Genomic DNA, 26,882 nt, shown 5'->3' on the forward strand with positions numbered 1-26,882 from the left:
TTGCCAAAAGCAAACTGGAGGAACAGCACTTCATATTTTGCTTGGGCAGTTTACATCCCAGCGGTATGAGTATTGATTTCTCTTACTTCAAGTAACCCTTGCATCCCCTCCCTCTCTCCGCACGTCGCCCACCCTAGTTGATGTACTTGTTTCACCATCATCCTGTTAAGTTTCATTATCTGTTTAACTTGTTAACAAAGATCATAGAGCGGATGATCTTTGCTCGTTACCACTTACCCCACAACCAACGATGAATCACTATGAGGACCAGAAAGGATGGCAAGAGGTACAAAGAACAGTAGTGACCAAGGCACAGCAATTAGGACAATGACATTTCCAAGTCAGGAATAGGAATTAATGTTTAATGCCATTAACAACTCTTGAACAAACTAGTATCACTAGCTTGGCTGGTGAAAATATGCAGCCTGGACATACACATTAGAGAAGCAATCTTCTGATTATTGATTAGTCAGGATGAGGCCTTGAAGTAGTATTTCTTGAATACTGGATTATGGATCTAATCTATTAGATGTTGGTTTCTATGCATTACTTCTATTTGTCCATTCTAAGTCATCTTATCTTTATTTCCCGGTTACAGGAAGGCAAAAGCACAAGACACAGAAGTAGTTGACGGTGAACCTGATGAAGACTATTATTCGAGCCTTGAGATGGTAAAAGGGAAAACAAATGAAGCGTTCCACACCGATGAGCCAGAGATGTCAATAAATCATTCACTCTGATTTTAGTCCCATTCCCAAGAGAGAATATTCTTAGGATAGCTTTTCACCCCGTACAAATTAACTTTTAAACAGATTTGATTATTACAAGTTGACCTGCTATTTCTAGCAACAGAATTAATGCACGGTTATGTTTAGATATTGCATCCGCTGAAAATTATCCCTTAGGCATGCTCTTGAAAAATCTAGATGTAAACAATGATAAATGTTTGGTCATTTTTGGGCAATTGTGTAAGTATTCAGGTCCTTCATCAAGAACATTCAAACAGGACTTCCCAAATCCATGACTCCTACCTCGATGAAGCCAGCCAACTCCTAGAGATTGTTTACAAGTTGCAAGCAGGTTATATTTTGCTTGGGCAGCTTATATCCCAGCAGTATGAATATTGATTTCAAGTAACCCTTGCATTCTCTCTCTCTCCGTCCCTCCCCCACCCTAGTTGTCTTGCTAGTTTAACTGTTCTGATCCCTTCATTTTCACCTTCTCCTCCTCAACTAACAATGTACCATTTTGGGCTCTTTGGTCATTGGTGCCATCTGCCTTGTTTTGTACCTTTTCATACCTATGCACCTATTGTTTATTGTCTATTGTCTCTGTATCCCTCTCCCCTGACTCTTAGTCTGAAAATGGGTCTTGACTCAGAACGTCACCTATTCCTTTTCTCCAGAGATGCTGCCTGACCTGCTGAGTTATTCCAGCTATATTCGGTGTAAACCAGCATCTGCAATTCCTTCCTACACACTGACCTAGAACTACACTGCTGATCCTCTAGTTCGCATTACATAATTCCCTCCTCAACAGCACTGTGGGAACAACTTCACCAGGACAGCAAGGTTCAAGAAGGCAGCCTGTCATCACCTTCATGTGGGAAATTAGGGATGAGCAATAAAAACCGGCCTTGCCAGTGACACTGGGTCCAAAAATAATTAAATAAATAAACAGCATCGATTTCACCTTGACAGAAGGAGAAGTAATCTGCTCTGAGCTGCAACAAAAGAAAGGATCCTTACCATGTTGTCTACTTTTACAGGTCTAGGCACTGAATTATAGAATTCAAATATTGTTGGCTACAATCTCAGATGAAGTACTGTGGAATTTTGTGATATTGTTGGTTAAACTGGGAGGATAGAGTTAAACACTAATTGAGCAGAAATGCAGCATTGGAGGCTGGACTGAGTCTGTGAGATTGTGCGGCACCTCACACACCTGCCCAACCCATTGCCAGCCTCCTCCAGCTCCCCATGCTGCCAGAGTTGGACTTTCCCCCTCGCAATGATCGAGAATCTTCACAGCGTTCAAGGAGTACTCCTCGATGTTGCAAACTGGAGAAGACCCAGATTATTGATAAAATGCAGATAGCTTCTGTGAACAATTTGTTTTGATTCTGATATACTGTGTGATGTACTGTAGGTTGGTGAAGTGACATCAACAGGCAAGGCTTGTGTTAATCTTCTCACAGCAGACTATCTGGGCACCACAGGTGCTCTGCCCCGCTCCCTTGTACCACTGTATCTCTTTCATTGTAACTACTGAATCAACATGATTGTTTCAAACAAATAAAGATATGTCAGAGCCCCTTTTGCATGTCCTTAATATTGTTTTATTTCATTGGCAAATATGAACAGACCCTCAACCATTGACTTTGAAAGTCTTTATCAAGTTTGGACATCTAGAGCATGTTTTTAGATACTCCATGGCCACATGTGGATGAAACCGCCAATATCTTACACCAGAAGCCACCTGGGAGATCCTATAGCACTCATAATTCCCCATGCATGCTGCATTGGTTAAAACACTGCAATTAATGAATTCAAATCCACCTCCAGTTCAAATTCCATTTGGAATATTTTGTATGACCAAGAACCACGAAACAGCTGTGCGCATTCACATGAGGAATATCTTGCTCAAAGCACAGAGATACAATGACTGGTAGATGCAGGAATCTCAAGTAAAACACAGTGTTGGTGTGACAGTGGACCAGGCAGCATCTGCAGAGGGATTGTTTGGGTCGGGGCACTTCCTCTGACTGATTGCTGTAGGGGGGAGAAAACTGGAAAATGGAAGTGGGTGCGGGGCAAAGGCTGGCAAGTGATGTGAACACTGGAGAGGAAGGTTTGATTGGCCGATGGGTGAAGTAAATGACAACAGCTGGAGAAGAAAAGATGTCAGATGAGAGAAGAGTGAAATGTAAAGCTGGAGGGTGAAGGGGTAAAAGGGGACGGTTGGGGGGTAGAGTGGGGGAAATGAATGCACAACAGTGTGTGTGGCAGGATGGGAGATGGAGGTGGGTGGGGATGTATTAGTTAAAATTGGAGCATTCAACTTTTATACCATTGGAATGGAAGCTACACAAGTGGAATATAAATGTTCCTCTAATTTGCATTTTGGTCTCACTCTGGCAATGGAGAAGGCAAAGGACAGAAAGTTCGGAATGGGAAGACGAGTCCGCACGGTTTAAATTCCATTTGGAATATTTTGGAGGACCAGGAAACCAAGAACCAAGAGTGTCCCGGGAAGCCACGCACGCAACATGAGTGTCCGTGGGAGCCACGTGGGCCCGATCCACCCTCCCACAACCGCGCTGTCGATGACCAGAACCACAACTGAAGACCGGAACGTGCCCCGGAATGCCCGACACGCCCCACAGGCCTCCCTAGGGACTACGGTGAAGCCTGGCGGTGAGGCCTGGCGGTGAAGCCTGGCGGTGAGGCCTGGCGCTGAGGCCTGGCGGTGAGGCCTGGCGGTGAGGCCTGGCGCTGAGGCCTGTCTGGGCCGAAGGAGCCTCAGCGGTGGTCCAAGTGGTTCTCTGGTTACCAATCAAAATCATGTTATCGTAAATTTGGCCCACACAGAACAAATAGTGTTCTCTAATTCCTTACCTGTGTTATATCGTATTTACAGTATGGAACCACGTATTATAACGGTTGGTTCTCATGTTCATTCTCGTGCATCAGTAACATTTGCCTCTTATAGATGTTTACATTTCTGAACCAGCATACTGTATGTGGGAGTAATAAGCTGCACCACAAACACCTACATGGTGCAGCAGCAGCAGCAGCAGCAGCAGCAGCAGCAGCCATTTAATGCAGGTGTGCATTGTAGGTGAGTTCACAATGAAATATACCCAGCTGATTCCTATGCATCTCTATCGATGAGGTCAACACATTGAACTGGCTACAGCACCGCCTCTCCCGCTGCTTCCAGGCCAGAACCACTGCCACCACCGCCAGCCCACACAGATTCCCCGGCTGTGCCCAGACTGCACCTGCCACCACTGACCCTTACCTGCACTGTGGCCACCTGCGGGCCACGAACATTGATTCCACCACTCAATCAGTTCTCCCCTGGCTGCCAGCAAGCCGAGGCCGTCAATTCACCTGGATTCCAGGATCTGTTCCAGACCAAGAGTCTGAAGGAGGGTCCCAACCCGAAATGTCACCTATCCATGTACTCCAGGGATGCTGCCTGGCCTGCTAAGGCTCCAGCACTTTGAAAATTAACCTGCATCTGCAGTTCTTTGTTTCTACCACTTGTACAATGCCTTGCTGATCACTTACTCAGTTATAGTGGACAGTCAACAACAACGGACACCATTTCCCCCTACGTCTGCTATAATGAGGGATTACTGTTGTTGGATAAAGGACATTGCTGGAAGCTGTAACTAAAGAACTGGTAATGGGACACTTGGAAAATAATAATAGGATTGGGTAAAGACAGCATAGATTTATCAAAGGAAAATTTCTAATATTTATTTAAATATTTTCAGGTTGTAGATGATAGAATAGAACAGTCAGTGGTCTATTTGGACTTTCAGAAAACCTGAGATAAATTGAAAACAAACATAAAAGAATAAAGGAAATAATTATAAAAAAAATAGAACACACGGTATTGGGGATCTACAAAATTGTGGACTGAAGATTAGCTAAAGGACAGAGAGTAGAAATCAACAGAATGGGTAGCAGTGGTTAGAGTTCACACAGGGAACAGAGCCAACAGTTCACTGGCTACATAAATGATTAAATAAATCAGGCGTAAAACAAGTCACATTACTAACTACATTATTGCGTCAAATAATACAAATTCTTTACTATCTCCCCCTAAAAAATAATAATACAAAGATTCAAAGCTAGATGGCAGTGTGGGTTCAGAGGCTGTGGAGACAGTTTAGTGGGATATGAGGTAAGTGAATCGGCAAGAGCACGTCAGATGGAATATAATGTGGAAAAATGAAACTCGGGTAGAAGACGTGGGAATACAGAGTATTTTTTAATGCTGATGGATTGAAAGGTGTTGGTGTGCAGAGAGACCCAGCTGTCTATGGTCAATGAATCTAGCAACATTAATAGATTCCAGCAGCTGCCCCACAAATGATGTCAGTTAACAGCAAGTAAGTAGGAAGTTTGAACAGTGAGATCTGAGGGGAACCTTCTTCACCCAGAGAGTGGTGAATGCTGGAACACATTGCAAGAGAGTTAATGGATGCCAGTAAAGTCAGAGCCCATTCGTTACCCGGGAATAGCCTGTAGGTTTCTAATTACTTAAATATTCTGACAATTAATTAAAAACATTGAAATAATGCTTAAATAAATATTTCAAAGTCTGTTTAATATATATTATTTATTGAGTGTTTAAATCTATTTCAATAGCTGTCATATAAAAATTGTGAAAAGCCTTTATCAGCCAGCAAGCAGCGGGTATTCCTGGGGTTTATCCACAGATGCGCTACCTGATGCCTCCTGGATGGTTGGAGTCAACTCTGTCTCGCTGCGCACCTGTCTGCTGGTGGGGTAGGGTTGGGGTGCAGATCAGTTTGCTGCTTTAAACTGTGGGGGTGAGTAGGTGGGAGAGTGGAGAGTGGACTGAATCTATGATGAATCAGTTCCAGAACATTTAGTGCCGTCTTCACTAGTCAGCAAAGGTAAATTAGCAGAGTAATTTTATTCCCTACGACCATCAAAACTCATACTTTCAGTAAAATAAATATAAAATCTGCATTTAGCGTTTCTTCCACGGTTTTTTTCATTTCAGCCCTCTTTTTCGTTCCACTTGTTGTTGATGAACCAGCCTGGGTACCGAGCCGATTCGAAGCTGAGGGTACCATTTTGCTGCTCCTTCATGTAGAAGATGAAACGCCATGTCGGGCTCCCCTCTGCAATATTCTTCAGAGACTCAGAGCTGCATTCCTGTGATTGAAGGACGTCTGCCGGTCAACCAATGCCAGAAACTGAACCAAAGCCAGCAAACTTCCATTAACTTCCCCCCAACTCTGATACATCCCAAATCCATCTTCTCCGTCCTTACAGACCACGTACTGCGACACAGCCCCAACAGGTTTTCCCTTCTCAGCCATCTGTAACCCCCCTCCAGCATCCTCATGACATATGGGCCATTCATTCTCTTCTCATCATTTGCAAATTTAGTCTCTCTGTTGACTGGAGCCTTCGGATTTCAAGACCCTGTACGCTGGAATTCACTGCCCAAATCTCTCTCTCGCCATCTCTGTCTCTGTCTCTCACTCTACTCCATCTGTTTCCATCTCTCCTGCATCTCCCATGCTCTCCATCTCCCTCTCCCTCCTCCCATCTTTCTCTCTCTCTGTCTCTCTTTCTTTCCATCTCCCTCTCATTTACACGGTTAGCAGTGGCACAGTGGCGCAGCGGTAGGGTTGCTGCCCTGCAGTCGGTTCGATCCCGACTATGGGTGATGCCTGTATGGAGTTTGTGCATTCTCCCCGTGATTGTGTAGGTTTTCTCCCACACTCCAAAGATGTACAGGTTAATTGGCTTGGTATATATGTAAATTGGCTCTAGTGTGTGTAGGATAGTGTTTATGTGCGGGGATTGCTGGTTGGCACAGACTCAGTGGGCCAAAGGGCCTGTGGCCACGCTGTATCTCATAACTAAACTAAACTAACCACTCTTTCCATCACTCCCTCGTTCTTTAACCCACTAGAGGGGAATCAACAACCCGGGAACATAGATTTAAGGTGAGAAGGGGAAAGAATTAAAATGAAGCCGAGAAGCAACTTGTTCACACAGTGGGTGGTGATTATAGAACGAGTTGCCAGAGGAGGTACTATAACAACACTTAAAAGACATTTGGACAGGTACCTGGATGGGAAAGGTTTAGGGATATGGGCCAACCACAGGCAGGTGGCACCAGCATAGAAGGGGCATCTTGGTCAGAATGGGCAAGTTGGGCCAAGCCTGTTTCTCCTTCTCCTTCTCTTCAAAGTTATTCATAAAACCTGCTACTTTGAGCAGAATTTTGATCCCCTGCCCTAAGCTCTCGTCTGCAGTGTAACATTACGTTACACTTCCATTGAATGTTTCAACCTGCGGGCTTAAAGGTGCAAGTTCCTCATGATCCATCAATCTACAAACATATACAGGTGAGTTGGCAAGCCAATGCAGGAATGACATAGAAACATGGAAAATAGGTGCAGGAGTAGGTCATTCGGCCCTTCGAGCCTGCACCGCCATTCAATATGATCATGGCTGATCATCCAACTCAGTATCCTGTACCTGCCTTCTCTCCATACCCCTGATCCCTTTAGCCACAACGGCCATATCTAACTCCCTCTTAAATATAGCCAATTAACTGGCCTCAACTACCTTCTGTGGCAGAGAATTCCAGAGATTCACCACACTTTGTGTGAAAAATGACTTACTCAGAAACATCTAAACTTTACATTGGTCTCAGGAATTCAAAATGACAAGCATGAATTAGAGAAATATTACATGAACATGTGGATTAAAGACGAAACCTATACTTGGATAGTTTTCTGCTAGGGAACTGAAATACTGAAAAGCAGAAGATTGTCTGATAATCTGGGCAAAGTATCAGAATTAGTAATAATGAACAATTAGTGCTCATTCTGTCCTCTGCTTAATTGGTACGTGATAACTGCATTTTAGCTAAAAGGCAGCACAGTGGTGCAGTGGGTGGTGCTGAGACCACATCAGCTGCAACTTACCCACTGTTCTGACTTCAAAATCACCATCCTTTTGATATTATTAGATCTAAACACTGGAACTCCCTCCATAACAACACCCAGGTGTTCTTCAATTGCTCATCGTAACCTTCACCAGGATAGGTGGACATCGGGAACACTTCTAATCTTGCTAGTGATAATCACTTCCTAAAAAAAATACTATAATGAGAATGTTCACATTGTTGTATGGATACAAAATGCACTGGAGATGGTGAAAGGGTATTTGCAAAGGTTTCAAAACCTGCATTGGAGCCTCATACTCTCTCAGTATGGACCTGTACGGGTGTCTGGGTAATAGTGGTGCAGCTGATAGATTCACTGCTCCACAACTCCACCTACCCGGGTACAATCCGCTACTGTTTGTATGGAGTTTTTATGTTCTCCCTACGATTGTGTGAGTTTCCTTTGCACGTGCTGGTTTCCTCCACACCCCAAAGATGCATGGGTCAGTAATTGGCCGCTCTAAGTTACCTGTGGTGTGGGGGGAGTGGTCGAATTTGGGGTGAGTTGATAGGAATGTTGGGGAAGTAGAATAGGATTAGAGTAGGTGGATGATGATTAACACAGATTGGTGGGCTGAAGGGCCTGCTTCAATACTGTTCTATTCCATGATGATGCTCTGTACATGGCAGACAATGGATGCTCCGTCTCCTTCCCATAATTGTTACATGTTGGTTCAGTTTGCGACTGAGCAACTTGGCTGTGAGTTTGCCCACATCGTAGACTGAGCAAAGCACAAATCCAATCCCTTCTTCACGCTCACTTACCTCTATCCTGAGCAGTATGTTAAGCTCCTCACTGTGACACATCAGGAAACAGTTGGTGTTGGAGAACTTCAGCACGACTGGCAGCCCATGATACGGATTGGGTATTTTATTGGATTTATAATAAAAGATGGTCATCTGGGCTGTGAAGGTAATGAAAGTTGGTCACAACCAGAGTGATGCCGCGAGAATGATTCATCTCCTCTAGATGGTTCACCACATCTTGTTTCAGATCTAAGTGGGCACATTCGTTTAACAAAGGAGAGAAACACACACACACATGCGACTAATAGTAAAATAACCTGCTGGATTTCATCTGTCAAATCCAAGACCCGTGTCCATCAGTATCTATCTGATTTGTCTTACATGGGCAGACCTGATCCCTGACTTTCACCGTGTGATTTCAGATAAAGATCACTTTCCCCACTTGCATCTCCCTGTCCACTCCTTGGTTTCATTCCGTCTCCCATCTCCAGCCTCGATCAGCCTGCATTGTCGTCACCTCTGTTGCCTGAACCTTCCCCTTCTCTCAGCATCTTGAAACAATGGAAGAAATGGGATGAGTGGGCTGCCAGGTCTCCTGCTGGTCTCCTGCTGGTCTCCTGCTGGTCTCCTGCTGGGCTCCTGCTGGTACTTCCATCTTTTTCCCATCGCCCCCATTATATCGAACTCAACCTTGACTACACTGAACAAATGATCAGTGTCCACACCCCTGAAGGTAGGACCATTCTGAAGATTCAGTGCCATCAGTCCTCAATCCCATGCCCTTGACTCCTTCCTCCAAGCCAATGTTGAATCCAGTCGATAGCTCACCTTGGATTGCATGCGATCTAACCCTCCAGTCTGGTGGGACCTTGTCAAAGGCCTTGCTAAAGACCATCTAGACAACATTCAATGACGATGGAGTGACTATATTTCCCAGAGGCAGCCATGTGTGACTGCACACTAACCCTGCTGCAACTTGTTGAAGCCAGGGTGCATTCAGCTTGGCTGAAGACACTGCACTAGAATTGGCAGGCATTTGAGACATGGTGACACTCCTGAAGTTGGAGCTGGCCTGGTGACCAACCTGAACCTCTCCAGTGCTGTTTAGATGACATTTATGTACAATGTTCCAAATGAACATTTACATAGGGAATTCTCTGGGCATGGAAGCCAAGGTCAACTTGTGTTTCCAGACCAACACAAACATCACTGTCCTGACATGGAGATCAGTGTTGGATTACAGCCAGGTCAAGTAAACAGCAGGGACATGGTGAAACAAAAAGGCAAAGACACTGTAACAAGCATTAGAAGAGGAGATATAGTAACAGGGCTTTATAGATTGATTTCTCATTAGGCTTACAATGATGTGAGGACATGCGGAATATATGAGGTAAGATGATGGATGATCAGCCATGATCATATTAAATGGCGGTGCTGGCTCGAAGGGCCGAATGACCTACTGCTGCACCTACTTTCTATGTATGTTTAGGTCTTGCACATCCAACAGGCCAAGCAACAGCACAAAACTGTAGTTATACAGCACAGAAATAGCGCCTTCAGCCCTACTCGTTCATGCTGACCAAGATGCCAAACTATGCAAGGTCCATTTGCCCCCGTTTGGTGCATATCCTGTAAATCTTGGACATATACCCACAAAAGCCGTTTAAATTATGTTATTGTGCTCGGCTCTTCCACTTCTGACAGCTTGTTTAAAGCTACTATTAAAGCTATAGTGTTTGTATTAAATTGTTCCCTTCTCACCTTCAAGCCCTGCCCTCTAGTTCTCGATTCCTCTGCCTTGGGAAAGAGACAATGTGAATCTGTGGAGCTGTGGAGCTTCCAGGGCTGACCACTGAACTTAGACAGTGGCTCCCCTTGACCATCAGCGCTAAATCTGGCTCTAACTCCATCTGCAAGTTTGCAGATGCCACCATTTGGTGGGCTGGACCACAAACAATGATGAGATGGAGTAAAGGAAGAAGTTAGTAACATGACATCAGGACATCCGTCAATGTCAGCAAGACAAGGGAGATAGTGATTGACTTGAAAGCCTGGTGGAGTAGATCCTCAATTAGCATCTATGGTGCTGATAATTAAATGGTTGAGGGCTTTGTTCCTTGGTGTACATATTACCAACGATCTGTGGTGAACAAACCACAATGGAGCGTCAGTCAAGAAGGCACACCATGACTCTACTTCCTCAGGAGACTGAAGAAATTCAGCATGACTCCAAATACTGTTACTGCACATGCACTGTATAAAGCATATCGTCAGATTGCATCCCAGCTTGGTTTGGGTATAACTCCGCACAAGACCCCACAAAATTGCAGAGAGCTGTGGATAAAGCCCAGTCCATCAAAAAGACCAGACTCCCCACCAATGACTCCATCCACACTACATGCTGCCAACTACTAAGCACCAACATAATCAATGACCTACTTCACCCCAGTCATTCCCTCCAGATGTGGAATATAACTCTTGCTGCTCTTCACGACCAGTGTGACTGTCAGGATGAGATGGCGTGAGGGATTCAGCCCGTGGGTCACAGAGATTGCATAATAAAGGGCAATCTTCCTCCCAATGCCGGGAGAGCCCCTGTGTGGACACTTCAGTGGGAGAGTCCTGTATGTGCTGAGGGGCCCAGACAGGGCCACAGTAACTCATAGAATCACACTGCATGGAATAAGGCTATTCGGCCTTCAGGCGCTATTGGTTTTATCTATCTTTGATATGAGAAAGGTTTTCTGCAGTCTAAACCACTCTGCCAGATTACAGGAGACCAAGAGCTGAGCTCCTCAGATCTGATGACTCTTCCCCTGTGCAGAGACTTGCTGTCTTCCTCAGATGATGGAGGTCCACGATGATGGAGGTCCACATCTAGGTCAATGGAAAGTCCTGTCAGCCCTTGGAAATGGGGGAGCGTTGTTACAAAATGGCGGGATTGGTCTATGTTACTCTCAGCCAATACTGAGGCACAAGGTCGAGCCACTGCCTCACAGCTTCAGCAACACAGGTTCCATCTTGACATTGGCTGCCGTCCACATGGAGTTTGCTCGTTCCATAGTGACTGCATAACTTTCTCCAGGTGTTCCAGATTTACTCCAACATCCCAGACGTATGGTTGTGGGTAGGTTTATAGGTTAATTGGCTGATGCACATTTCCCTGTGTGCAGGTGAGTGAGGGCAGTTGAGGTCCATGTGGGTGAATAAAAAGGGATTAGTGTAACTGGGTATTAGATGACTGGTGTAGACTCAGAGGGCCATAGAGCCTGTTCCAATGTTGATTATATGATTAGATTATGTGGTTAACAGGTGGGTGCTGGATGTGCCTGGGACTATTACTGCAGTTGGTTTATGACCTAATGCGCCCATTGGCCCTGACCATGTGTTTAAGGCTGTTGAACTTCTGGCAGTACTAAGTCTAGCCAGGTGCCTGAGGCTGGACTTCAGGCACTATTGCTGTCAATCTGTTCTCAGGCTTTGGAGAGTTTGCCTGTAGGGCCTCCTGCCCTCCTGGAGATGAAGTACATCCCGTCATCTCCCTCCTCCTCTACCGAGGCCTCTGGTGCATCGTGACAAACCTTGAGGTCCTCCCTCTTCAACCCCTCCTGCCTTACAGAGCTCCAGCTGCAACATATTGCTTTTCAAGCCCTGTGGTCTAGGCCAATGCTTGGCATTGTTACGACCAGCTCTGCAATGGAAGTCAGGGTAATAAACAGGTTGGTCTGTACTAGAGGCGATGCTGTTGTTGTATTTCTGCCCACACCAGCATTCTCAGGGGTCACAGAGCACTGGCTGTAGCACCCGACATGAAATGGACAGAGCTGAGAAGTGGTCAGAATTAAAATTAGTCAGGTTTAAGAACATTAAGTAGTGTTGAAGAAGTTTCCAACAACTAAGGTGACTAATAAGGCAGAAGTTTGTGCATTTGGAGTATTGTGTTCAGTTTTGTTTACCCTGCTATTAAGCTGGAAAGAGTCTAGAAAAAGATGTTGCCAAGACTTGTGGGACCGAATGATACAGAGCAGTTGGCCAGGCTAGGAATTTATTCTTTGGAACGCAGAAGATGGGGGTGATCTTATAGATGTCATATAAAATCATCACGAGAGGCATAGATAGAGTGAATGAATGCAGTCTTTTACCCAGGGTTGGGGAATCAAGTACTAGAGGGCACAGGTATAAGGTAAGAGAAGAAATATACACGAGGAACCTGAGAGGCAACTTTTTTCACACCGAGGAAGCGGGTGATGAAGGTACAATAACAACTGTTAAATGTCTTTTGGACGGGTACATGGATGGGAAAGGTTATGGACTAATGGGACTAATTTAGATGAGCATCTTGGTCAGCATGGATGAGTTGGGCCAAAGGGCCTGTTTCCATGCTGAGTGACTGTGGCTCTGCAAGTTGCATTGGCGCTTTCTTGTGATAAACACTGAGAGGCTGGAAGGAGACAAGTTTGCCTCAGGTTAAGTGGCAACAATTACCAACTAAGATGAGGAATTTTCCTACCTGGGAGATGTACTTGAAATCCAATAACATTTCCGGGATGCAGTGATCATGACAGCATGTTCATGACATGGGAACATTAGTTTAAATATTGCTACTTACCAGACTCGGAATTCTGCCGACTAAGGACTATTCTTCTGCGGCAGACCCCAGGTCGCAAGTACTGGTCTCGGTCGTTGTGAATCAGAAATGGACAATCGCTATTCATTACTTTCATCATCATTCCACAGCATTCATTGGGAGAAGCCTCTTCTACAGAAGATAAATAGGTTATTGTAAATAATGGATCTTAATATACAAGCGGCATTTGAGACTGAGAGGTCAATCATGTTTTGGAGGTTCCATATTTAATTAAAAGGACTGTTTCCTGCATGCAAACATACACAATACTGGGGAAAGCAAGAGCCATGTTGCTCCCATTGAATGCTTGGGTTATATGATCAGCCTTGGGTTACATCCTGAAACCATTCAGTACACAGAGTTCCTTTGTCTACAGAATTCCTCTTAAAGGCTTCAGTCACGGATTCCTAAAAGGAAGCTGTAATTCTCTGATAGTTCTTATTATTGAGAGGCTGGCAAATGAACAGATAGGACCAAATGGAGCTCAGCAAAGTTTACAAAACTGCCCAAAAACATGCATCAGGTGCAACATTAATTCGCCACCATTGCCTCATTCATCAGGGAAAAAAACTACCACTTTAGTGAAAGTTGAATCACATCTTGAGAGCTGGAGGAATCTTTACAGTGCAGAAATAATGAAGTATAAATTCCGACATGCATTTGTACATCTTTAAAAGATATTTTTAAGGTGGGGATTGATAGATTCTTGATAAGTAAGGATTATAGGGAGAAGGCAGGAGAATGGGGTTGAGAGGGAAAGATAGATCAACCATAATTGGATAGCGGGGTAGACTTGATGGGCCAAATGGCCTAATTCTGCTCCTAAAACTTTTGGACACCAAAGCACCATTGTAAACATACTTTACATTTGTGTAACTATAGATCATTGTATTAAAAGTGTTTCATTAAACTCATGCAAGGTGCATTGCCACTGAAGTTTGAGCAGAGTAAGAATCTGTGTGTATGCACCATGCCTTGCAGTAGATGAGAAAACAGTGAACAGCCCAGATCCCTGTGGAAATGGAGATGTGACATCAGACTGACAGCAATGAACTTAGTTTGGGATTTATTTTAACATTTCTCAACCATGAAAGATTTTGAAAGTTTTTTTTGACAGTCAGACTTCACTGACTCCTGGAATCAGGCGCCAATGTGCTTTCCAGTTAATCGGGTGCAGGATCAACTGATACACTATGTAGTGACTAACAGCGACTGTGGAGGCCATGTGATGTCATTTACCAGCCTAGACCATTTCCTGTTTGACAGTCAAACTGAAACATTTGTCTAACTTCAACAACAATTTCCTGCCTGAAACACGTCTCCTCACTAACACTTCTCTCATTTAACTGTCCACGTATTGTCTGATTGGCCTCCTAGTTTCACTGGGGTTTTTTTTGTAAAGTACGCCACATGTCCATTGCAGCCATGGAACCAAAGTAATTCTTTGTTTTGGTATTGGTATTATTGTCACGTGTACTGTGATACAGTGAAACATTGCTTGCATGTTATCCGGTCAAATCAAAGTCCACCAGGTAGTCTAAAGATAAAAAAACAACAGTGCAGCATTCCAACCTTCCAGCTACAGAGACGAGCAGCAGTGGCGCAGCAGTAGAGTTGCTGACTTACAGCACTTGCAGCGCCAGGGACCTGGGTTCGATCCCATCTGTACAGTTTGTACATCTCCCCACGTGAGTTTTCTCTGAGATCTTTGGTTTCCTCACACAAGATATGAACACTTGAAAATGTACAGGTTTGTAGGTTAATTGGCTTGGTATAAGTGTAAATAGTCCCCAGTGTGTGCAGGATAGTGTTAATGTGTGGGAATCACCAGTCGGCGTGGACTTGATGTGGTGAAGGACCTGTTTCCACGCTATAATCTCTAAATTAATCTGACATAAAGCATTGGGTTGTAAATTGGCTGCTTTCCCAAGGCAGTGTGAAGTATAAAAGGAGTCGATGGTGGGGAGACTGGTGTGTGTATTGGAGTGTGTTACATCCACAACTTTCTGAAATTTCTTGCTGTCTTAGGAAGAGCTGTTGTCAAACCAAGCTGTGATTCATCTCAATAGGATGATTTATATGGTACATCTGTAGATGCTGGTAAGAGTTGTTGGAGAAATGCTGGTTTCCGTAGTCTTCTGAACAATGAAGTAGAGTTATACAGTTTGGAAACAAGCCCTTCGGCTCATCCCAAATTCCTGGACCTGCCTACCTCTGACCCATAGACGGCAATGAGGATAGGTGTCAAAACATTCGCCATGATAATTCTAAAGGCCGGTGTCCCGCATGTTTGTATTGCCAGCCCCTCACTATGCTCACTATACACTCACGACAGTGCAACCCTATTATGGCACAACTCACAACTCAAGTGAAATCACCATAGTGGGCCAGATGTCAAACAATGACAAATCAGAGTGCAGGAAGGAGAGAGAGAAAATGTTAACATAGTGTCAAGATAACAACCTCTCCTTCGATGTCAGCAGGACGGAGGAGCCCGTCATTGACTTCAGGGAATGAGATGATGTGGAGATGCTTGAGAGCTTCAAATTCCCAGCCGTAAATATCATCAATTATTGGCCCTGGTCCAATACACATTACTACACATTATGGCTCGAAGGGCCGAATGGTCTACTCCTGCACCTATTTTCTATGTTTCTACTATGGCCAGAAAAGCACACCAATTCCTCTACTTCCACGCAAGAGAAAGGAAGCTTGGCATGTTCAAAGACTCTTACCTATTTCAACAGATGCACCACAGAAAGCATCCTAGTGGGATGCATCACAGCTTGGTTTGGCCACAGCCCTGCCAATGACTGCAAGAGATTGCAGAGTTATGGATGTAGCCCAGTCCATCACACAAACCAGCCTCCCCACCATCTACTCCATCTACATTTCATGCTGCCGCGGGAGTGCAGCCAGCATAATCAACTACCATGATTTACGCCCTAGTCATTGCCAATTCTCCCCTCTCCTGTTGGGCAGATGATATGAACACTTGAAAGCATGTACCACCTAATTCAGGAGCAGCTTCTTTCCCACCGTTAGCAGACTACCTAATGGTTCTCTTATCAGCAAAGGGAGTAGCAGTGATCTCCCAACCTACCTCATTGCAGCCATTGCACTTTCTCTATAATTGTTATGCTATAATGCAAATCCATTCTGGTGTTTTTTCTCTTTGCAGTGCCTGGTGTACTTGCCTTTGAATTGATTGTATTCATGTATAGTATGATTTGACTGGTTACCATGCAAAACACACTTTTCACTGTATCTCAGATGTGACTAAAAATAAAGAAAAAACAAAATCTTGTCCTTGCCATGGAAGACAGCATTTAATTTTGGACTTTGGCCTATCCATGGATTGAAATTGCTTTTTTTCCTGTTCTGAACTGTCCAATCTCTTTTACACTGCTGTGATTCATAGCACACTTGCAACCATTACTGAAGATGTCAGTGATTTTATCAGCAGTAAAGCCAGCATCAAACAGCCCAATCATTGTCCTGGTCATTCTGCTGGTTATTGTAGAATAGGCTTATAAATTGTCAGATGATGGCCTGAGGGGTATCATTTTTACACAAAGGGTGGTGGGTGAATGGAACGAGCTGCCAGAGGAGGTAATTAAGGCAAGTACTATCGCAACTTTTAAGAAGCATTTAGGTACATGGATAGGATAGATTTAGAGGGATATGGGCCAAATGCACACAGGTGGGACTAGTGTGGATGGAGCATGTTGGTCGGCATGGGCAAGTTGGGGTGAAGGACCAGTTTTCACACTGTATGACTCTATGATAACAATCCCAAATCTAACCCTAGTTTCGATAATATCTTTCGGTGCTGGAGTCATTAGGATGGTGAAGCTGGGAACTGTCTTCAGAGCTGCCACTTCCGCTGGTAGAAATGCACCATGGTAGAGGAATAATATACTCGTGAAGAGCAGTTATCAGAGAATTATTGAGAAGCAAACTGCTGCCTTAGATTTTCAACTGAGGTGAGTTTGGAGAAACTGTGACCAAAAACTCTCTAATAGTAGTAGCACATTGGCTATAAACATTGGCTTATCAACTGTTTTACTGTTCTTTACAATCCATGTTCTCGGTACATCTAAATCTAAATTTTATTAGTTATTTATGTTATGACATCGGTTGGAAGCTGCATAACAAATCTTGTTGCGCTTATGTGCAATGACAATAAAAGATATTATTATTATTATTATTATTATTATTATTATTATTATTATTATTATTATTATCAACGTCAGTATCTGTTATACAGTGCCAGCCTCCTTGCACCTTTACCGGAGCCCTCAAACACAACGCAGTGGATCTACCAAATCCAAACTGAGGGGTACTACACACCTCCAGGCAGGCTCCAGTTTTGGATTCAACGGATAAGACATTTTTCACCCAGTTATGAGTCATTAGCACAGCATCAGCTTGCCTCTGCCCAAGTATCTCCCAAGCATTAGTTGTAACAAAATTACCAACCTTTTAGGTAGTAGACCTCTGTTTTGGACTCTGTGCTGACATTCACATGTTGTATTTCACACTCCGCCTGCTTGCACACTGGGCACAGTGTTCCCGAGGAGCAGTGAGGCCCCCGAGCCCGGACCACGGAAACCGCAAAGTGATTGAGTGCCACCAGCAATACCCGTGCCTCATCCTTGTCACAAACCACCCCTCCATTTTCCTCTCCCACGCTGCTGGGCTGCGGGAGGTTCAGAGGTGTGAGGGGTGTTTCTGGAGCTGGACAGGTCCCATCCTTCCCCCCGATGGTAGCGTCATTGTCATGGACTGAAGCCAAGCTCTCCAACCCCTTGCAGCCGTCATCCTTCTGCACCATGGCTAAGCTGAACTGGAGCTGGATCTCTTTCTTGTTGTACGGCTGGTACACTGGGCCCACATCCTCGCTGGGCTCAGCTGACTCTGTCTTGATGCTGGGACTGTGAAGAGTCTGCACTTACAGAAACATAAAGCTTGCTGTTAATACATAACGTGCCCTGTTCAGGTTGTCTGGAACACAAGTATGTTGCACATTCTAACTTCAGAACATGTTTCCTGTTCTAGGTGCCTGTAATCAACATGGGCAGAACTCACAAATCTTGCTGAGTCGGCAGTCCATGGAGTTAGAGGCCATCTGAGTTTCCCATCTGCTTATAGCTGACTCTGGAAAACTTCATTCAGCACCCTGTGATCACTGATTTAACCCCGCCGAGTGCCTGTGATCACTGATTTAACCCCGCCAAGTGCCTGTGATCACTGATTTAACCCTGCCAAGTGCCTGTGATCACTGATTTCACCCTGTCAGCTCTGTGGAATCACTGATTTCCCACTACTGAATGTATGTGATCACTGATTTCACCATAGTGACTTCATATGACTGCTGATTTCACTCTGTCAGCTGCCATGATCACAGTGAATGGCAGTGCTGGCTCGAAGGGTCGAATGACCTACTCCTGCATCTATTGTCCATTATCTATTGTAACTTACCAGCAGTATGAATCTCTCTTTCAGTATCTCAGCCAAGGTCTCGGGTGGGAAAGCCAACACATTCTCCCCGTTTATCTGCAGCAATTGGTCGCCGCTCCTAAAATATGAGCAAACAGCAACAGCACATTCAGGTTTCAGCACTAACCAATGGTTATTTTTATTTACCAGGGTAATACATTTAGAATAGACCTGCACACAGTAAACACATTCCAATCTTGCTCTTAAAACAGTTTACATGTTTAGTTCCATGGGGACAGAGGGCGTTTGTGAATGATTACACTGATGTAACAGACAACACCAGAGACGGTGGCATCTTCTAGCACGCAGGCTCTATGACTCTAACAGCACCACAATGACACTGTGCACCATTGTGCTGAACAGCAAGGGGGCTAGGAACATGATGTTAGTCCTTGCCCCGCACCTGTGCTCCCCCAATGATGAATCGCTCCCTGGCTCGGGGTGGGGTGGCTACCTGTGGGGGTCTGGTGTCGGGGGCTTCTACTTCTTCTTGCATATGGCGTGCACGGCCTAAAGTTGTCGGACAACTTGTTCTATTTGATCTTATTTGATTGTGCACGCCAGGTTGATTGCATTCGTCGAAACAGGGCGGACCACGTGAAGGTTGCAATCTCCCACCCTGTGTCACCGTTGCTGAGGAGCGGGGCCTGCCGCATGGCGTGTGCAGTTGACAGGCCTGCTCCGTGTGTTCATGGTGTGTGAACCAGGAATAAAGCGTATGTTTGGAAGGTTTCCGCAGAACGCTGTCCCGTTGCTCTGGGGGTGAGCTGTCACTTGCCAAGTACGTGTCATGCGACTGCAAAGTGCCGGTAGTTTCATCCAATTCCATTGTTCCTCTTTCTTAAATCTCTATTCCAATTGTACATCTGTCAGAGTTTCCAGTAATGCTATCAATAATCTCCACAATCCTGGAAAATATATTCTGTACTCTGGTATTGTTCTCTCTGTGCTACCTGTTGTGCTTCTGTAGAGCTTGATTGTACTCAAGTATGGTATGATCTGATTTAATTGGATAACACACAAACAAAAGTATTGCACTCGCTGCATCTCGGTGCACATGACAATAATAAACCGATACCAATGCCAAGCTAGACACAAAAACCTGGAGTAACTCAGCGGGACAGGCAGCATCTCTGGAGAGAAGGAATGGGTGACGTTTCGGGTCGAGACCCTTCTTCAGACCGGTTAGGGATAAGGGAAACGAGAAATATAGATGGTGATGTGGAGAGATGAAGAACAATGAATGAAAGATATGCAAAAAAGTAACGATGATAAAGGAAATAGGCCATTGTAAGCTGTTTGTAGGGTGAAAACGAGAAGCTAGTGCAACTTGGGTGGGGGAGGGATAGACACCTTCGCTCAGCTCGCATGAACCAATCTGATAACCCTGTTGCCGGACAGTTTAATTCTCCTTCCCATTCTGTCCTCAGTCTCCTCCATTGTCAGAGTGAGGTTAAACGCAAATTGGACGAACAACATCTCATATTTCGCTTGGGCAGCTTACAGCCCAGTTGTATGAGTATTGATTTCCCTCACTTCAGGTAGCCCCAGTATTCCCTCTCTCTCTATCCCTCCCCCACCCAAGTGGCACTAGCTTCTCGTTTTCACCCTACAAACAGCTTACAACGGCCTGTTTCCTTTATCATTGTTACTTTTTTGCATATCTCTCATTCATTGTTTTTTATCTCTCCACATCACCATCTATATTTCTCGTTTCCCTTATCCCTAACCAGTCTGAAGAAGGGTCTCGATCCGAAACGTCACCCATTTCTTCTCTCCACAGATGCTGCCTGTCCCGCTGAGTGTGTCTACCTTTGGTTTAAACCAGCATCTGCAGTTCCTTCTTACACATCAATACCAAGCTCGAGGTTAGTGGGCCAGCGCTTGCTTCTCTCCTCACTTTCAAGAGAAAGCAGAACTCTATTCAATTCAGCGGTCACATATTGCACATTGGTGACTAGTAGTTAAAATTGGAATCTGCTTCCTTTCTCACTGTTTTCAAGTTCCTCTCTGAAATTTCCCATATAATTACAGCAGCTTCACCACTTGTCCATCACTGCTTTCTGATTCCTTTACTCTAAACCTGTCCTTCTACTTTGCAGGCACATATTGCAACAGCTCTGATCTTCTGAATTTATTATAATTTTCTCTAGCCTCACATTCAATTCTACAAGGACATAAATTGCCCCTAATGTGTAGGGAGTGGATGTAAAGGTGGGATAACAGAACTAGTGTGAATGGGTGATCGATGGTCGGCCGGGTGGGTGGTTGGAGGAGGAATTTGTCTGACCATGGTAATAAGCTGTAACCATGGGGTGGCACAGTGGTGCAACTGGTAGAGCTGCTACCTCACTGCGCCAGAGACCCGGATTCAATCCTGATCTCTGTGTGGAGTTTGCATGTTCTCCCTGTGACTGCATAGGTTTTCTCTGGGTGCTCCGGTTTCCTCCCACATTCCAAAGACAAGTGGATTTGCACATCAATTGACCTCTGTAAATAGTCCTTAGTGTGCAGCGAGTGGCTGCAAAAGTGGGCTAACCTAGAACTAACGTGATGGTCTGCATGTACTTGGTGGGCCGTGGGGTCTGTTTCCATGGTGTATCCTTCAATTCAATTCAATAAAGTAAACCTTGGTGATATGAGAGACTGCAGATGCAGGAATATTGAGCAAAACACATAGTGCTGAAGGAACTCAGCAGGTCAGGAAAGGATGGACAGGTAACGTTTCAGGTCAGGACCCTTCTTCCTGATTGGAGTAGGGGGAGGAAAGCTAGAAAAGAGAGGAGGTGGTGGGACAAAGCCAGGCAAGTGATAGGTAGGTAAGGATTGGGGGCATTTAATTGGCAGATGGGAAATGACAGCTGAAATGGAAGCAAGAGGATGTGAAAGTAAGGAGTGAAATGAAATGGGGATTTCCTCAGGAAAATGGGGAATTCAGAGATGGAGATGAGTATACGAAGGAGGGGAAAGGAGCAGGTTGATTGGTGAGGGTGCCGGTCTTTTGGTTTGTTACATTGAACATTCCTTGTACCGAACATACCCCAGAACCATTCCCCTACACTTTCTCTCATACATTGACAAATATATCGGGACCACCTCCTGCACCTATTTAGAAAGCACTGATTTCATTAACTTTACAACTAACCTACCCTGCCCTTAAATTCACTTGAACTCCCTCTTCTCCCCTTTGGGGACACTTTTCTTCCCTTTCTTGACCCTTTTGTGACACTTTTCTCCTTTTTCTTGATCTCCCTGTCTCCACCACAGGGGTCAGACTTCTTCGATCGAACCCACTGGGACACACAGCCACCATCAAAGATTATAGAGGAGCCTCCTCTATAATCTTTCAGGCCACCATGACTACACCTCCGCCAAACATGCCTCTTGCAAGGATTATTCTCAATGTCTCTGCCCCATCTGCTCCCAAGAAGTGGGCTTTCCACTCTCAGAGCTCCAAGATGTCCACTTTCTTCAGAAAGCGTGGTTACCCCGCTGATGTGAATGAACCCTCATCCATGTCTCCTCTGTGACCAGCAGGTCTGCTCTCACGATTCTCCATCCAGACCAGAGTTTCCCTGGTCCTTACCTTTCACATCACTCTTCTCCACTTTGGGGACATGTCTTTCTTCCCTTTCTTGACCCTTTTGGACACTTTTCTAGATTTTTCTTGATGTTCCCTGTGTTAGGGACAGGGTCAGACAAGGGGTCACAGCTTAAGGATAAAGGGGAAATCCTCAAAAACCGAGATGAGAAGAACCTCTTAATCTTTGGCCACCATGACTGAATCTCTGCCAAACTCTCTTGCAGAGGGTATTCCAGTTCATCTGCCCCATTTGCTCCCAAGAAGTGGGCTTTCCACTCTCAGAGCTCCAAGATGTCCACTTTCTTCAGAAAGCGTGGTTACCCCTCTGATGTGAATGAACCCTCATCCATGTCTCCTCTGTGACCAGCAGTTCTGCTCTCACGACTCTCCATCCAGACAGAGTTTCCCTAGTCCTTACCTTTCACATCACAAATCTCCACATCCAACATGTCTTTCACAGACATTTCCACTGCTTTTATGTTGATCCCACCACTGGTCAGCGACTTCCCATCCCCACTATTTCCTCTTTCTATAGAGACCTCCCCCTTCCTCAATGTTTGGTTTGCATATCCCTTTCCACTTAATCCGTCCCCTCCCGAGGTACTTCCCCCCGCAACTCCAGGGGATGGACCACTTGTTCCTACACCACCCCTCTCACCCCCATCCGAGGACCCCAGCAGCCCTTCCAGGTTGAGACAGAGGATCTTATGCACGTTTTTCAATCTTGTCTACTGCATTGGTGATGTGGCATTCTTTACATCGGGGAGAACAAGCCGAAACTAGGTGACCGTTTTCTCAAACACTTGCATTCTGTCTGCCAAGGCATGTGGGATCTCGCAGTTGTTACCCATTCTAAAACCATTCCTAGAAACTCCCGTTTCTATTCCTATCCTGACCTTTCTGTTCTTGGTCTCCTTCATTGACAGAGCGAGGCCACACACCAATTTTCCTTCGCCCTTTCTAACATCCTTCTATCTCCTTTTCACCTCTAATCTTTGTCATATTTACCCAGCCCATCTACCAGAGATGCTGCCTGTCCCGCTGAGTTACTCCAGCTTTTTGTGTCTATCTTCCATCTATTATTTTCCGGGCTTTGCTCACCCCCCTCCTTTCTTCCAACCTCCCGTCGCGAAACGTCGCCTGTCCATTCCCTGCCAAGGCACTGCCTGACCCGTTGAGTTCCTCCAGCAACTTCTTGTTTTGCGCAAGATCGCAACATCTGCAAGTTCTTGTGTCTCCGGGCCGTGTCTCACTCAGCACGAAATCACCGAATGGGGATTTACAATGAGCGTGCAGAACATAAGAGGGGAAGTTTTTTTCATGGGTGACAGACCGAGTCTGACTTGGACTGGTGGTGCAACACTCACCTCTCATGTGTTAAATGCAAAGATACAGCGCAAGAACAGTCATATATTCCTAAATAAACAATGTTATAATTTGAATAATTCCTAAAACATTCATTTTTAAGTTAGTCAAATAAATTGTACGTTAGCCCAGCTGAAGGTTTACCTGAAAGGAAAGCGTGCGCTTTTGCTCTGCAGGACCTCTCCAATCCTGTAGCGATGTTTGCCGTCCACCACCTTGTGGTGGATCACAGCTCCTCCTCTAGGGCACTGGGACATCTTGGTTCAGCGACGGTCACTGTTCAACCGCACCCCGTGCTGGAACCTTGGTTACGGTAGGTACCGACTCGCTCCTGCCACTTGTACTTGGCCACTGCCGCGTCCCTTGATATATCATCAACCAAGGGCAGATTTCACTCCAACTCTTCCCCTTTGGGATTCCCGCACGGCATTGCATGTGACTGGCCGGGAAGTCATGGGGTTTCGCTTCTGCTTTTAATGAAAACCCATTTGCTTAACAACTTCTTCATTTGAGCTCGGGCCTGAGGATTAAAGATTAAGTTCTTGACCTCTAAATAAACGTCAGCATAATCTCCGTGTAAACGAAGAATGGTGTTCCCTATCTGTGGAGGTGGAGCCTCCCGCCTCATGGATGACCGGGGCGTTTTGAGCAATGATGAAGGAAACCAGAATTCCTCATTCTGTGGTCCACGTCTTCTGCCCTTTCTTTGTTGCACCTGACCATCAAGGCTGAGCAGGTGAGGAAAGTGCTGAGCAGACTCTGCCCAGGCAAAGCCACCGGTCCCGATGGTGCCAGCCAGTTGTGCAGAGTACTCCAGCATATCTTCAACAGGAGCCTGAGCCTGGAGAGGGTTCCTGTGATGTGGAAGATACCCTGCCTGGTTCCTGTAACAAAGATGACACGCCCCATCTCCCGCAATGACTGCAGACGAGTGGTGCTGACTTCATATATCATGAAGTCCCTGGAGGAGCTGGTGCTCACTCACCTGCGACCCCTGGCTAAACCCTATCTGGATCAAGTTCAAGTTCAAGTTCAAGTTCAAATGAGTTTATTGTCATGTGTCCCTGATAGGACAATGAAATTCTTGCTTGGCTTCAGCACACAGAACATAGGAGGCATTTACTACAAAACAGATAAGTGTGTCCATATACCATAATATAAATATATACACACATGAATAAATAAACTGATAAAGTGCAAATAACAGATAATGGATTATTAATAATCAGAGTTTTGTCCGAGCCAGGTTTAATAGCCTGATGGCTGTTGGGAAGTAGTAATTCCTGAACCTGGTTGTTGCAGTCTTCAGGCTCCTGTACCTTCTACCTAAAGGTAGCCCCTGCAGTTCGCTTACCAAACAAAGATGGGGATTGAGGATGCTGTCATCTACCTGCTCCATCGTTCCTATGCTTATTGGATAAGCCGGGAAGCACTGTGAGAGTCATGTTTTTTTCCTTCTCTAGTGCTTTTACCACCATCCAGCCTGCACTGCTCGGAAGATGCGGGTAGATGCTCCATTGGTGTCCTGGATCATCAACTACCTGACTGGGTAACCACAATAGGGTATAGAATTATGTCTCGGACATGGTAGCGAGCAACACAGCAGCCCCGTAGGTGACGGTTCTCTCTCCATCTCCCTTCCTGCTCACCATCTACACCTCGGACTTCAGATATAACTCTGACTCCTGCCACCGGCACAAGTTTTTGAATGACTCTGCCATTGTGGACTACGTCAGTGAGGGTGAGGGGGGGGGGGGGGGGGTGGGGAGCTGAAGCTGAATATAGAGGTGTAGTCAATGGCTTTGTTGAGTGGTGTGGACTGAATCACCTGCAGCTCAACACCAATAAGAATAAGTAGTCAGTGGTGGACTTTAGGAGGAGAGGAACAACTCTGTCCCCTGTCTCCATCAGTGGTGTGGATGTGCAGTTTACCAGGGAGTACAAATACCTTGGAGTGTACCTGGACAGTAAACTGGACTGGTCCAGGAACGCTGAGGCCCTGTACAAGAACGGACAGAGCCGGCTGTACTTTTTGAGAAGGCTCCATTCCTTCAACGTCTGCAGTAAGATGTTGCAGATGTTCTACCAATCAGTGGGAGCCAGTGTCATCTGCTTCGCTGCCGTGTGCTGGGGCAGCAGGGCGAAGGCAGCGGACACCAACAGGATTAACAAACTCATCAGGAAGGCTGGCTCTGTCCTGGGGGCGGAGTTGGATTCATGGGAGGTGGTCCTGGAGGGGGCGGTGCTCCTCAAACTGCAGAACATCCTGGATAATACAACTCACTCCCTCAAAGACATACTAGTGAACCTGAGGAGTACCTTCAGCAACAGACTAGTTCCACCAAGATGCAGTCCCGAACACAAGAGATCCTTCTTCCCTGTGACTATCAAACTGTACAACCTCTCCCTTCTATCGAGGGTAGACTCTCCTCTCCTCTCCACCCCAACCCCCCCTCCCCAATCTTTGCACATACCAAAGCCTTTCCACTCGTCTCTGTAATTTCATATTTCATCTTGTGTTTTATGACTGTTGGCAGATCAGTTTCCCTCCTAGGATAAATAAAGTTGTATTGTATTATATCGTATCGTGATTAAAGTAATTCTAATAAGGTTTCTCCCGCTTCTCTAGCCAAACCCTACATTAGCCCAGGGCCAACCCACTGAAGCATGACTTCTGCCGACTACCCAGTCACGCAATCCTCCATGCAGCTGAGAGGTATTACTGTCCAAGAAAAATGGCTCTGCCCTAAAATATTTCTGCTTCCCTGTTCATCCGTGACCGTTCCATTCTTCCCTCCCACGCTGAGCAGCACAAAATGCTTAGCTATACTTCCCCCCCCACCCCCGAATTGTATCCGTGTTAGTTTTTAATGGTACTATACTATTTTTTTGAATTACATTCCAGGTGGTCAAACACAACTTCCGCAATTACTACAATAAAGTTTCAAGAGGAAATATAGTTTCAACGACTGTCACATTCACAATGGGATTAGTTACACCAGTTCTCCCTTCACACACAGTTCAATGTGGCTGCCCTTTGTATTAAAAATAAATTGCTCTTTCTGAACACTTTTTTTCCAACGACTGTTTTTGATCGATTGCACCTGCTTTCTCCGTAACATTATGGATGCCACAGCTCGACTCTCAGCAGGAAGGTCAGAACTTGAGTATCTCTCCCTCACAGACAGTCCATTCAGAACTCTGCTTCTCCCAGGTATACCGCACACTTCGCTTCTGGAACTGTGCAACACATTGTGTGACTGTCTCCAGTCTGACCATCCAGCCCTGTCAATGTCCTACTCATCAACCTGGCCATACCCACCC

The 26,882-nt window shown here is 45.4% G+C and overlaps 2 protein-coding genes across 2 annotated transcripts in view; one reads left to right on the plus strand and one right to left on the minus strand.

The window, feature by feature from the left end:
* ace2 (angiotensin I converting enzyme 2) overlaps positions 1 to 2,491 on the plus strand; it is a 51,286-nt gene extending 48,795 nt beyond the window's left edge. Inside the window, exon 18 of the mRNA XM_055644763.1 lies at positions 599 to 2,491. Within this exon, the coding sequence (XP_055500738.1) occupies positions 599 to 740 (142 nt within the window). The 3' untranslated portion in view covers positions 741 to 2,491. The remainder of the gene's footprint in view (positions 1 to 598) is intronic.
* A 2,355-nt stretch (positions 2,492 to 4,846) lies between these two features.
* Positions 4,847 to 24,965, minus strand: il1fma (interleukin-1 family member A). The gene is made up of 6 exons (XM_055644764.1): positions 23,703 to 24,965; positions 18,593 to 18,689; positions 17,591 to 18,056; positions 13,091 to 13,240; positions 8,500 to 8,639; positions 4,847 to 5,921 (listed from the first exon to the last, which is right to left on the minus strand). Exons 1-6 carry the CDS (start codon positions 23,813 to 23,815, stop codon positions 5,763 to 5,765), a joined length of 1,125 nt encoding a protein of 374 aa, XP_055500739.1. The 5' UTR covers positions 23,816 to 24,965; the 3' UTR covers positions 4,847 to 5,762.
* Between the last annotated feature and the right edge of the window lie 1,917 nt (positions 24,966 to 26,882).

The sequence above is a fragment of the Leucoraja erinacea genome, chromosome 13, assembly GCF_028641065.1.
Source record: "Leucoraja erinacea ecotype New England chromosome 13, Leri_hhj_1, whole genome shotgun sequence".
Classification (NCBI taxonomy): Eukaryota; Metazoa; Chordata; class Chondrichthyes; order Rajiformes; family Rajidae; genus Leucoraja; species Leucoraja erinaceus.

Excerpts from the sequence above, each read along its gene's own strand:
- il1fma (XM_055644764.1), bottom strand. The coding sequence starts at position 23,815 with ATGTCCCAGTGCCCTAGAGGAGGAGCTGTGATCCACCACAAGGTGGTG. Across the intron at positions 13,241-17,590 it reads AGAGGTCTACTACCTAAAAG|AAGAGGCTTCTCCCAATGAA; the intron begins GTTGGTAATTTT and ends TATCTTCTGTAG. Across the intron at positions 8,640-13,090 it reads TCGGCAGAATTCCGAGTCTG|CCCAGATGACCATCTTTTAT; the intron begins GTAAGTAGCAAT and ends TTACCTTCACAG.